We start from the raw sequence: 13,519 nt of genomic DNA, 5'->3' as shown, positions 1-13,519 counted from the left end.
ATTTCCCTCATTTTTGTCTTGTGACATTTTGACAGGATAATTCGTCTTTGTTTGCTCCATCCCCACCCCCCAACCCCCAGTCCTCGGTCTTGGGACACCACTTGCTGGCAGTTGCTCTTCTTTTCTCTCCTTTTGCTCAATAGTTGTTTTCATGGAACCCTGCTGTGCCTCTTTAGTTCTTTAGAGCTTACTTTTGAAAATTGTCCCCTTTCATATTCTCACATCATTGTGACTCTTCTCTAGTTCCTTGACTTCTTTTTTTGATAGTGGATTCTAGTGTTCTAGTGCAGAGAACAGGGTGATAAGGTGAAATTGTGTCCTTTGCTTCTGATATAAACTTAAAGAAAAACCCATAAAATATTTCAGACTTGAAGAAAGTACAGAGAATAATAGACCAGAACACTCATGTACCTTCCACTTGGATTTATGAAGTACTAACCTTTCTTGTGTTACTTTGTGCCCCAGATTTTTAAAGAATTTATTTATCCACAGTATCCCTTTCAAAATATTGTATTGACGGACATGTTGGCTATTTGCATATTTTGCTATTATGAACACTGCTATGATGAATGTTTCCTTGTGCTTGTGGGCAAGAGTTTTTCTAGCCATAGATATCTTCAAAACAGACTTCTGTGGGGAGGTGGGGTGTGGGTGGAGGGAGAGAAATAGGTGAGGGGGATTAAGTGGTGCAGATCTCCAGTTGTAAATGAGTCGTGGGTATGAAATGTACAGTGGGGGGAATATAGTCAGTAATTATGTAATATCTTTACGTGGCGACATACTGTAACTAGACTTATTGTGGTGATCATTTTGAAATGTATAGAAATATCAAATCCCTCTGTTGTATTACAGTAACTAACATAGTGCTGTAGGTTGATTATACTTCAAAACCAACCAAACAAACAAGCCCATAAAAAAAGAGATCAGATTTGTAGTTACCAGAGACGAGGGATGGGGGGAAGGGGAATTGGATGAAGGAGGTCGAAAGGTACAAACTTCCAGTTTTAAGATAAATAAGTAATGTGATGTAATGTGCAATATGAATAATATAATGAACACTGCTCTATGTTATATATGAAAGTTGTTAAGAGTAGATCCTAAGGGGTTTTTTCATCATAAGAAAAACATTTTTCTTCTATTTTAAAAATTTTGGGGACTTCCCTGGCGGTCCAGTGGTTAGGCTCCGCTTTTTTTTTTTTTAATTTGCCACATGGCATGCGGGATATTAGTTCCTCCACCAGGGACTGAACCCGAGCCCCCTGAAGTGCAAGTGTGGAGTCCTGACCACTGGACCGCCAGCAACGTCCCTGATGGATATTTTCTAAAACTTACTAAGAATCATTTCATGCTATATGTAAGTCAAATCATTATGCTATATACTTTAAACTGATACAGTGCTGTATGTCAATTATATTCCAATAAAACTGAAAGAAAAAAGACTGGGTGATTGATAAGCAAAACCATAAGTGGCAAACACTTCTGTAGCATGTTGACAAAGAAATGTTACAGCCATTTTTCATAATGTTACATGAAATAGGGGAAAATGCCTTTTGTGACAGCCATTTAGATGGAAAAATGTTAACTCATGCTGCCTTTCACTTTTGGATTAATACTAGTGTGGCTTTTTTTTTTTTTTTTTTTTTTTTCCGAACAGATACTTGTATGACTAGAAGGAAAACTGATGGCATATTGGAATTAGCAAAACCTACTTTCATGTGATAATTTAAGAAAATATTCACCACATACTTCTCTTATTTTTCTCTGTGATATTGTTTATTCCTGTCTAGGGGTAATCAGCAAAACCCATATTTATTATGTGTCCTACTAATCTCTAAGCAAGAATTTTTTTAAAGCTTTTATCATGGAAAATTTCAAACACACACAAAAGTAGAGAACATAGTACTGTGAACCCTCAGGTATGCATCACCCAGCTTCAACACAATGGACTTTCTTTTCAGCAAGATTTTCAATTGTGACGCTAACATTAGTTTTATATTTAGAAGGTCTTATGTTCCGGATGACACAAAATTAACATTACTCATTTGGAGAATTATTTCAGTATTCCTTTGAGGTAAGTGGCAGTTGTTTAGAGGCCTTTTTATTACTGTTATTATTATTAGATTTAAAAGCTGTCCTTTTAATATAATTTTGCCAATTTATGGATGGATTGTGAGTTTCTTCTCTCCATTAGTTGCTCAGCGTAAAGGTCTGTTTGGCCAGTCTTCTCTTTAACAGGGAGATTGTCCACAAGCTTTGTAAAGTGTAACATAAGTCCTTCAAAATGCTTTGATACAAAAGTTAGGAAACCATTCTAAACACTTAGAGGACTCCATTTTAAAAATGAAACACAGGGAATTCCCTGGTGGCCTAGTGGTTAGGATTCTGGGCTTTCACTGCCGTGGCCCTGGTTCAATCCGTGGTCGGGAACTGAGATCCCACAAGCCGCATGGCACAGCCAAAGGGAAAGAGAGAAACACGGGTACAAGCTCGTAATATCCCCTGGTACTGCAGTGTTTGTGGAACTGTAGATCCAGGGACTGTGTAAATTCACTGTCTGAGCTGTACTGCATGAGTTTCTTGTGTGCTTGGATTCCAGATAGCAGTGGTCATGGGCTCCTGTACAGCAGGAGGAGCTTACGTGCCTGCGATGGCTGATGAAAACATCATTGTACGCAAGCAGGGTACCATTTTCTTGGGAGGACCTCCCTTGGTAAGAAGCTAGTTGTTTGTTTGTTTCTTTTTGGTAAGAACATAGTCTTGTTTGCTTACTTGCTTGATTGATTGAAGTAAAACATGCATAATATAAAATTTACCATTCTAACCATTTTTAAGTATACAGTGCTCTGGCATTAAGTATATTCACTTAGTTGTGCAACTCTCACCACCATCCATCTCCAGAATGTTCTTATCTTCCCAAACTGAAACTCTGTCCCCATTAAACACTAACTCCCTATTCCCCACCTCCTTCACTGCCCCGACAACCATGATTCTACTTTGTCTATGAATTTGGCTACTCTAGGAACCTCATTTAAGTGGGATCATATAATACCTGTCCTTTTGTGTTTGGCATATTTCACTTAGCAAAATGTCCTCAAGATTTATCCATGTTGTAACATGTTTCAGAATTTCCTTCCTCTTTAAGGCTGAATAATACTCCAATGTATGTACATACCACATTTTGTCTACTTATCCATCAGTGGACTGTTGGGCTGCTTCCACTTTGAGGCTATTTGGAATAATGCTGCTGTGACCATGAGTATACAAATACCTGTGTGAGTCCCTGCTTTCACTTCTTTTGGGTATATGCTCAGAAGTGGAATTGCTGAATCATGTGGTAATTCTATGTTTAAATTTTGGAGGAATCACTTCCTTCGTCTTTACGGCTGAATAATATTCCATTGTATGGATAGGCTGCATTTTGTTTATCCATTTATCGGTTGATGGACATTTGGATTGTTTCCACTTTTTGGATATTATGAATAATGCTCCTATGAACATTCATGTATAAGTTTTTATATGGGTATGTTTTCATTTCTATTGGGTATAAACCTACAAGTACAATTTCTGGGTTATATGGTAGCTCTAAGGTTAACATTTTGAGGAACAGCCAAACTGTCCAGAGCATATTTTACATTCTTGCCAGCAGTGTGTGAGGGTTCTGATTTCTCCACATTCTCTCCAGCACTTGTTATTGTGTGTCTGTTTGACGGTAGCCATCATAGTGGGTGTGACATGGTACCTCACTGTGGTTTTGATTTTCATCTCCCTAATGGCTAATGATACTGAGCATCTTTCATGTGCTTGTTGGCTATTTGTGTATCTTCTGTGGAGAACTGTCTATTCAGATCCTTTGCCCATTTTGTAATTGGGCTCTTGTCTTTTTATTGAGTTGTAAGAATTCTTCATGTGTTCTGGATACAAGTCTCTTATCAGATGTATGATTTGCAAATATTTTCTTCTGTGGGTTGTCTTTTCACCCTCTTGATGGTATTTTCCTTTGAAGCATAAACATTTTAAATTTTGATGAAGTCCAATTTTTATATTTTTTTCTTTTTTTTTTTTGCTTGTGCTTTTGGTGTCCTATCTGTGAAGGTATTGCCTATTCCAAGGTTGCAAAGATTTAATCCTTTGTTTTCTTCTAAGAGTTTTATAATTTTAACTCTTACGTTTGGGTCTGTGATCCATTTTGAGTTGTTTTTTGGTGCGGTTTCAGGAAGGGGTTCGACATTTTTCTGTACGTGGACATGCAGTTGTCTCAGCATCATGTGTTGAAAGGACTGTCCTTTCCCCCTTGAATGGTGCTGGCTGAAAGAAAAATACTTTTACTTATCTTTTCTTCTACTCAAGGTCAATAACAAACCAATACATTGTTAAGTGAAAACAGCAAGGTGCTTACACATAGTGTGTTAACTTTTGCGTAAAGTGGAGGGGGGGAATTATACATTTGTAAGCTTGTATATGCATGAAGAAACTGAAAAAGATAGAGTAAATGTTGTTTAAAAGCAGAGGAGATGAAGCCGGGTGGGAGAGAGACCTTTGACTTTCCGAGTCTTGTGAAAACATCTTTTCAAAAGGTTAAGTCCCCCCCAACCAAGAAAAAAGAGTTAGAATAGCTATGAGTGGTGCTCTAAACTTTTAATACTAGCAAGCTTTATGGATCGCTGGTAGGGCAGCTACATGATTTGCAGACCCCAGTGCAAAATGAAAATATGGAACCCTTTGTTCAAAAAGGAGAAAACTACTGTAAAAGATACTAAAATATGAAACATGTTCCCTTCTTCTGTGCTCTGTCTACCAGTCATGGTGTTTTTATTTGTTATTTAATGACAGGCCCCACCCCACCCCTGCCCCCGCCCCCGCCAGGCATCTCTACTTCCCATGGGCCCACCATGTCCCCAAGGAGGTGCTGCCTCCATGTGAGAATGTGCTTGGTACCCAGATGGGGAACGAGCAAAAGCCTAGCCCTTAGCATCCCCCCCCCCAGCTCCCCCTCCCCCAACACGCAGAGTGGGCTGTTGGAGAGCACACCTCAGCAGCACACCTCAGCACTGCCAGCCCAGGACAGTGATGGGGCTGCCATGCTCTTCCCTGAGACACCATGGGGGGCACACCTGACCTCTGATCCTCCCTACACCTGTGTCAGGCCCCCACTGGGGGGGGGGTGTACCAGGTGCTAGGCAGGGGTGGGGAGGAGAAGGTAGGGCAGGACCCAGGGCCCAGGCACCAGTCAGCAGGGAAGCGGGGAGCCAAGAACCCATCCCAGGGAGATGGGGGGAGGCAGACTGCACAAGATCTGAGGCTCTAAACCTCAACACACATGCTCCGTTGTCCCATCAGACTTCACTTACAGAACACAGATTCAAAGATAAAGTTAGTTAGACTTTCACTAGGGTGACCACTGAGCATTAAACTCCAAGCACAGGGCCCTTCTGAGAGTGGGACCCTGTGCAACTTCACTGGCCACCTGCCCGTGATGCAGGCACTGAGGACTGGATTATGTCGTCCTCGGCTCTTCCTCATCTCTCCTTTGGACACCTCCATTGTGATTTTCAGGAAAGCAGTTGTCACCCTGCTTTGCTTATGTCACAACATGATCCTAGACTTCAGAGTGATAAAGAGAGGCTGGGTGAAGACACAGGTAATTTCTACTGGTTACAACAAAACATCCCATTACGTAAGTAAAATCCAAGAATATTAAACAGGTAAAAAGAATAATGTCAAGGAACTTCTAAAGCTATAATAAACCTACAAGTGGAGTAATTCAGCCATAAAAAGGAAAGAAGTTTTGACACATCCTACAACATGGACAAACCTTGAAAACATTGGGCCAGACACAAAGAACAATTATTGTATAGTTACCCTTCTATGAAATATGTAGAATAGGCAAATTCATAGAGACCGAAAGTAGATTAGCTGTCGCCAAGGACTGGGAGGGGGTAGAATGGGGAGGGACTGCTAATGAGTATGGGGTTTCTTTTGGGAGCGATGAAATGTTCTGGAATTAGGTGGTGGTGATGGTTGTTATACAGCCTTGTTAATATAATAAAAAACACTGAATTGTATTCTTTTAAATGGTGAATTTTGTGGTATGTGAATTATATCTTAAAAAGTAAGTTTATTGCTTCAAAAGTCTATCAAAGAATTATCTAGTTTTGGAATATTAACTCAAGTTTATTAAAAAGAGTATATTAAAAGATGTTATACTTTGATGTTAAATAAGTGTATTTTCCAAATGATTGTGTTAATTTTTAATAACTTTTACTGAGGATCAGATAAACCTGAAGAGCTGCCTTTTCAAATGAATTAAAAGTCTCAAGGCATTATTCAAAACCCCTGCAGCATAATATGAAATATTATTCTTCAATATTTCTCTAGCTATGTGTGATAGCAATCGTTGGTTAATTTACCTATGCGTAGTAAACTTTCCTGGGTAATTCTTGTTTATTTTTCACTAGAGAATAAGTAAAGATACGACTAAAATTTTAAAACATCTTTTTGGGAATATAGGTAGTATCATAATACTGAAATAATGCTAACTGTTTTCAAGAGAAGATTTTGTCTAAAGGTCAGCATTACAATGTCTATTCAGTGGATTCAGATTTAACTTGTGCCTTAGAAAGAAGCAACGTAGCAGCTGAAGTCTGCAGTTCTGTTAGAGAACTAAACCTTGTTCAGTAGTCTACCATCAAAAGGCTGTATTTACAGGCAGAAAAAGAAGCAGCAGCAGCCTTACCTGCTTGAGAATTCTAAATTTTGATGCTTGTTTCACTGAAAATTGAGAAAAGGCTTTGTAGGTTTCACACATAATGTGAGGTTGTAGCTTTCAGTAGTTTAACGTGGTTGGAAAAAATGCATACTAATAAGGTAAATTTTTTTAACTTTTTATTTTATATTGGAGTATAGTTGATTAACAATGTTGTGGTAGTTTCAGGTGTACAGCAAAGTGATTCAGTTATACATATACATGTATCTATTCTTTTTCAAATTCTTTTCCCATTTAGGTTGTTACATAGTATTGAGCAAAGTTCCCTGTGGAATAAGAAAAATTTTTGAAGGAGTTTTTTAGTTCTCCTACCTTTTGTTTATCATCCGAACTTGTTATTTAATAGAATGAGCAGCTTTCATTTACTCTTTGACTTTTATCATCTTTATACCTATCACAGTTTCAAACATGTTGTGGGTGTTCCATAGATATTAACTGATGACAAATCTTTATTTTTTCAGTTGATATCAGTCAGTTACCTGAAAATGAATTATCATATGTCAGACGTTTATTCGTTTTTACAACTTTAAATATCCAGACACCTCTTATAAGTAGCTATTGTCTGGACTGAATGTTATTTTACACCAAATTTTTTGGGAAGAAGAGAATCAAGAATTTAGTTCTGGGGCTTCCGTGGTGGTGCAGTGGTTGAGAGTCCGCCTGCTTATGCAGGGGACATGGGTTCGTGCCCCGGTCCGGGAAGATCCCACATGCCGCGGAGCGGCTGGGCCCGTGAGCCATGGCCGCTGAGCCTGCGCGTCCAGAGCCTGTGCTCCGCAATGGGAGAGGCCAGAATAGTGAGAGGCCCGTGTACCGCAAAAAAAAAAAAAAAAAAAGAATTTAGTTCTGGGGGTGCATAATTGGAGGTGAAAAATTTAATTACCTGGAATAATATTTTATTTAAGACAGAGCTTTTGATGTAGTGAATAAGTCATTTCTATGCTGTATTTTAGATTAGTGTTCATTATTCTCATAAAAGCTTTTCTTTTATTACTTGAAGAAAAAGAAACAAATCGACCAACCCAAAGCAGTAGGAATCAATAAATTATTCCTAAGGGGTCAGGTTGACATTTAGCATTAAATGATTTTTCTTGCTTTTTCTTGTTCGAATTTCTCAGGCTATAATTGTCATTCTTTTTTAAAATTATTATTAATTAATTTATTTATTTTTAGCTGTGTTGGGTCTTAATTGCTGTGCGTGGGCTTTCTCTAGTTGTGGGGAGCGGGGGCTACTCTCTGTGCGGTGCACGAGCTTCTCATTGCGGTGGCTTCTCTTGTTGCGGAGCACGGGCTCTAGGTGAGTGGGCTGCAGTAGTTGTGGCTCATGGGCTCTAGAGCACAGGCTCAGTAGTTGTGACGCACGGGCTTAGTTGCTCCACGGCATGTGGGATCTTCCTTGACCAGGGATCAAACCCGCGTCCCCTGCATTGGCAGGCGGATTCTTAACCCATGCGCCACCAGGGAAGTCCCTATAATTAAGTCATTCTTAATTTGTTACTTAAGGTTTCTTTCTTTTTAGTCATATTATGCTGAATCTTAGATGTGGGTAATCATGGAGATTTTTTCCCCCCATCTTAAAGATATTATACCTTTAAGAGTTTGTTTTTGACAGTCACTGGAATTTTTCAGCAAAGGTGAAAAAATAGCATTACTTCAATATATGTATTGTGTCCAAAGATGAATAAATCACAGTTTCTGCTATCAAGGAACTCACAGTATAGAGGAGATGACAGAGACACATGCAGATTACTGACATATAGTCTGGTAGGCGCCATGTTGGAGGTGTAGGTGGAATGCTCTTGAACCACAGATGAGCAAACATTGCTCTGTTAAAAGCATGGAGTGTCGTTAATGGTTAAAAGGCCTGGGCAGGTCAGGGAAAGCCACACAGAGCAGATAGGGCTTGAAGGATAATTGGGGATTCACCGGGTGGTTGAGAGGGAGAAGGGAGCCCAGCAGTAGGATCAGCATGTGCACAGACACAAAGGCTTTAACGTGGGTGTGGAGGCAGAATAATGTAGGGGAAAGAGAGTGTGCTTTCAGACCAGGAATGTCTGGGTTCAGATCAGGTTCCATCCCTCGCTCAGAGGCTGTGGGCAGGTTCCTTAGTGACTGTGGGTTCACATTTCTCATCGGTAGACTAGAGACAATATTATCTAGGTTTACCTAGGTGGGTGGGATGAGAAACAAAATGTCTAGTTCTATGGAAGAAAGAATGGTAGATATAATCAGGTTAAGAGGTGTGTAGGACAGCATTTTAATACGGTAATTCCCCTACATACGAACTTTCAAGTTGAGAACTTTTGAAGATGCAAACGTGCCCCTGTATGCCAGCTGTTGTACTGTACTACTGTACTTTTCAAGGTACTGTACTGTAAGATTAAAAATATTTTCTTTATTTTTTGTGTTTGTTTGTTTTTTATGTATTATTTGTGTGAAAAGTATTATAAACCTATTGCAGTATAGTACTGTATAGCCGATTGTGTTAATTGGATACTTAGGCTAACTTTGTTGGACTTAACGAACAAATTGGATTTACGAACGCACTCTCAGAACGGAACTTGTTTGTTTGTAGGAGACTTTACTGTATCTCTGATGGAGAAAACTCACCATTGACTTTTATCCTTGTTGTAGGTTAAAGCAGCCACTGGAGAAGAGGTGTCAGCTGAGGATCTCGGAGGTGCTGATCTTCACTGCAGGTGAAACAGAAGCAGTTGTTTCTTTCCAGGATTGATTGTCACTTGTTTGTTTAAAAGAAGTGTTAAATTATTTTTTCCAGGTGTTAAACTTGCCAGATCAAACCAGTTTATTTGTTCTAGATCCACTCTTTTAGGGTCCAATTCTTTTAGAGTTCCGTTTCTAAGCAAGAACATCAACTTTTTCATTATAGCCTAGAAAGACTGGAGAAACAGGTTTCTTATTTATTTAACAAACATCCATTGAGCACCTGTTATGTGCCAGGCACTGTTTAGGTATTTGAGATGATAAGATAGACATTGTCTTTGATCTCAAGAAGCTTATAGTCTAGTCAAAGAGGTGGGCAATAAAGAAATAATCAGCAAAAAATTATATAAATATGTATACATGATAAGGGCTACAAAGAAGTATAGGCATATAGAAGGTGGGGCTAACCCAGTGGTGTGCAGGCATTATGCCTTTGTTTAATTAACACTTGTTAAGTGGAGCACAGGATGCTGGATGGTGAGCCGTGGTTCAACAACAGACCACAAGAGAATTTGAAATAGAGAAGTTTATCAGTCACAGGTTCTGGAGGAAGTACACAGCACACCTTGAGGGGCCACATGAGGCGGTCTAGGCAGAGTGCCCAGAGAGAGAGACAGGACCTGGGTACGTGTTTTTATTAGGGTCCATGGTTGGAGTGCTTTGGGGTCCCCTGACTACAGCTCGATTGGTCGATCAAATCAGAAGATTGGGGTATTGGTAAGTTCCATGGGGATTTTATCTAAGCATACAGGTGCAGAGAGGCAGGGGAGACTGTTGATCTTAAGAGCTGTTGGGGAAGTTATATGAGGACTTACATTTGCTTGTGACTGAGCTGCTATCTAGGGCTTGCTTGACGAGCTAGTGTCCATTTAAGGTCCATGCAGGCTGCTTGCAATGCTGGGGAGTAGCTTAGCTGAATGCTCAATAGCAGGTAAATGCTTAGCTGATTCACTGAGGAGGGAAAATGTCCTGCTTTGTGGCATCTGCCAATATCTGTGGTATGAATTATCCCGCCATAGCTGATTTTAAGCTACCAGCGGGACACCACTGAACATGGAATCAGGAAGAGATGCACACAGCTGGCCCTTGTGAGTCAGGCATGAGCCGCTCCTTCACATTGCTGGTCTTCCCATTTCAGGTTAGAGTTCAGGAGTAAGAAGATCATCTACCTCCTAGAATTTTGTGAGAATTAAATGAGATGGTATGTGTAAATTGCTTGAAACAATACCTGCTTTAAAATAAGTACCTGTAATTGTTAACTGCCATTATTATTATTGTTTATCATCGTAATTGGTCATTCAATGTTTTGGACTTTTTCTTTTATGAGCAATTAGGAAACCATCGAAGAGTTTTAAGGAGAGTTTGTGCTATTATTAAACATTTCATTAGAAAAAAAAAATCCCTCTGTCTGCTAAATGGAGAATGAATGCTTAGAGGGTTGGCAGTAGTGTGTGTGAGGGACCAGTTGGGTGGTTGTATCAGTAGCATACAACTATTGCTAGAGTTGGCTGAGAGGTGCCGGTGGCTTAGATAATTATGGTGGTAGTGAACGGAGGACGGGAGTAATCAGATTTGTGCTCTATTTTAGAGGTGGAATTGAGGGACTTGTTGATGGATTTCATCTATGGGGCACAGGAAAGTGAGGTGACAAAGATGATGACATGAAATGGTTTCATTTCCTGAGATTGGGAAGACAGGAGGAGAGGCAGAGTTGGGGATAGGGCAGGGGGATCAAGTGTTGCTTTTGAACCTGCTAAGTTAGAGATGATCCAGACATCCAAGTAGAGATGCTGAATAGGCAGTTAACTGTAAGAGTCTGGAGCCTAGATCTGTGCTCAAGAACCATCAACATGGAGGTGGAATTTAAACCATAGGACTAGGTGAGCTCACCTTGAGGTGAGTGTAGATAAGGAAGAGGGCCCAGAACTAGACCCTAAAGAACCCAGACATAACTGACAGGTAGATCTAATCATTGAGCTCAGTGGCCTGGGAGGTGCAGTAAACCTTTCTTTGCTTTGCCAAACCATAAACCAGGGAGGCAGGTGACTGTGGGAGCAGTCCAGTAGGTGGAAGACGGAAAATAGGTACAACATTTCCACCCTCCTATCAAAGAACACTGCCTTGCCTTTTGAAGAGTTGGCTAAGGAACCTACCTTTGCCTCAGTTTTTCATTCACTCCTTTCTTTTTGAGCACTTATTTGTGGATAGATTGATTGTACTAAGTGTTATGAATAATCCAGAAAAATTTCAGGCCTAGTCCCTGCCGTCAAGGATTTATAATTTAACTCGGCAGATAAGAGATATAAATGAACTAAAAAACAATTACAAAACAAATAAGCTATTATGCTTCCAGTTTTACAACTAGAGGCAAAAGGAGGAATGATTAAGGGAAGAGCTGGAGCAGAATTGAGGTAGGCAGAGAGAAGCTTCGAGAGCTTGAGTTTTCTGCCTGGGTTTAAACAGAAGACTTGCTTATTTTGGTGAACACTACTGTGAGCAGAGATGCAGCATTTCTCTCTTATCTGGTCATTTACTGTCCAGTTCAGGGAGACAGTGAAGTAGATGTTTCAGCCTGGAGAGAGAGAGGATGCAGGTAGAATAGAAACAGGACAAAGTGGGCTGCCACTGTTTGTAGGTGCTTAATCAGGGGAAGGAGATGAAGATAGTATTTGAGGAGCATTAATTAAAAAAATTTTTTTGACAGTTTAAAAAAAGTCACCTGGTGCCCGTAAAAGCTGTAGGTGGTATATCAAGTTAGGCATGTAGGTTCTAGGATTCATCTTCCGTTTGCCTCACTTGTTACCCTTGTGACTAGACAAACTACATAACTTCCCAGAGCCTCATTTCCTCTTCTGTAAAATGAAGATATGAATAATTCCTGCGTCACAGCAGTGTCTGTGGCATACTAAGCGCTCTATTACTTTTAGCCATCATCATTCATAGTAGCCTGTTTCAAATCATGGGACAGTGATTAGATGGTGATGGCTTTTTTGGGAACAGTGTCATAAAATTTACTAGGCACAACTTGCTCTGGGTTCTCTCTGTCATTATAAATATGTATTTGTACATCGCCGATTCGTCATCCTTCGTAGTTAATTTGACACAAAGCTTTACATAGTAGTGTCTCATCAAAAATTTTCCCTTTCCTGTTGTTTTGGTAAATGCTAGACAGTTTTTAAAAGAAGGCATTTTAGGACTTCCCTGGTGGCACAGTGGTTAAGAATCCACCTGCCAATACAGGGGACACGGGTTCGAGCCCTGGTCCGGGAAGATCCCACATGCCACGGAGCAACGAAGCCCGTGCGTCACAACTACTGAGCCTGCACTCTAGAGCCCGCGAGCCACAGCTGCTGAGCCTGTGCTCTAGAGCCCGCGAGCCACAACTACTGAGCCTGTGCTCTAGAGCCCGCAAGCCACAACTGCTGAGCCCGCGCGCCTAGAGCCTGTGCTCCACAACAAGAGAAGCCACCACAATGAGAAGCCTGTGCACCACAACAAAGAGTAGCCCCCACTCTCCACAACTAGAGAAAAGCCCATGTGCAGCAACGAAGACCCAATACAGTCAAAAATAAATAAATAAATAAATAATTTTTTTTTTAAAAAGGGCATTTTATTTTAAATATTTACTGATTTGGAAGCAGTCCCTTCTGCTTTTCTTTGCTTACTGAGTTACTACGGTGTAGCTAGAAGTCAGCAATTGTAGCTGGTATTTGTGAATCATTTGGAAGACACGGTCAGTTGTAAAATGTCCTACCAAATTAAAGAAACTGAAGGGTCTGCTATTTGCAAAGGGCTGGAGGAACACACATGGTCCTTGCTCTTATTGAGGAACACCCAAGCCCGAGGTGGACAGTGACGTGAAACCACTGTGAGAGCCCAGTTCTAAGATGTGTCCTAAGGATTTGGTGTGTTCCTTAGACAAGACATCAAAATTTAGATGGCGGCAGCTTAGTTCTTGCTCATAAAATGAACTAAAATTCTGTGTTTTCAGGGGTTGTGTGTGTGTGTGCGCACACACACACACATATATAT

The 13,519-nt window shown here is 40.3% G+C and overlaps 1 protein-coding gene across 3 annotated transcripts in view; it reads left to right on the top strand.

The window, feature by feature from the left end:
* Positions 1-13,519, top strand: part of MCCC2 (methylcrotonyl-CoA carboxylase subunit 2) — a 62,024-nt gene that overhangs the window by 27,518 nt on the left and 20,987 nt on the right. For all 3 annotated transcript variants that reach the window (XM_027100886.1, XM_027100887.1, XM_027100885.1), the window contains 2 exons: positions 2,597-2,710; positions 9,398-9,462. In XM_027100886.1, the coding sequence (XP_026956687.1) occupies positions 2,597-2,710; positions 9,398-9,462 (179 nt within the window). The remainder of the gene's footprint in view (positions 1-2,596; positions 2,711-9,397; positions 9,463-13,519) is intronic.

Source organism: Aethalodelphis obliquidens, unplaced genomic scaffold (genome assembly GCF_003676395.1).
Source record: "Aethalodelphis obliquidens isolate GAN/ISIS:26980383/991018 unplaced genomic scaffold, ASM367639v1 scaffold4, whole genome shotgun sequence".
NCBI classification, from domain to species: domain Eukaryota; kingdom Metazoa; phylum Chordata; class Mammalia; order Artiodactyla; family Delphinidae; genus Aethalodelphis; species Aethalodelphis obliquidens.
This window is presented reverse-complemented; position numbering and strand designations above follow the sequence as displayed.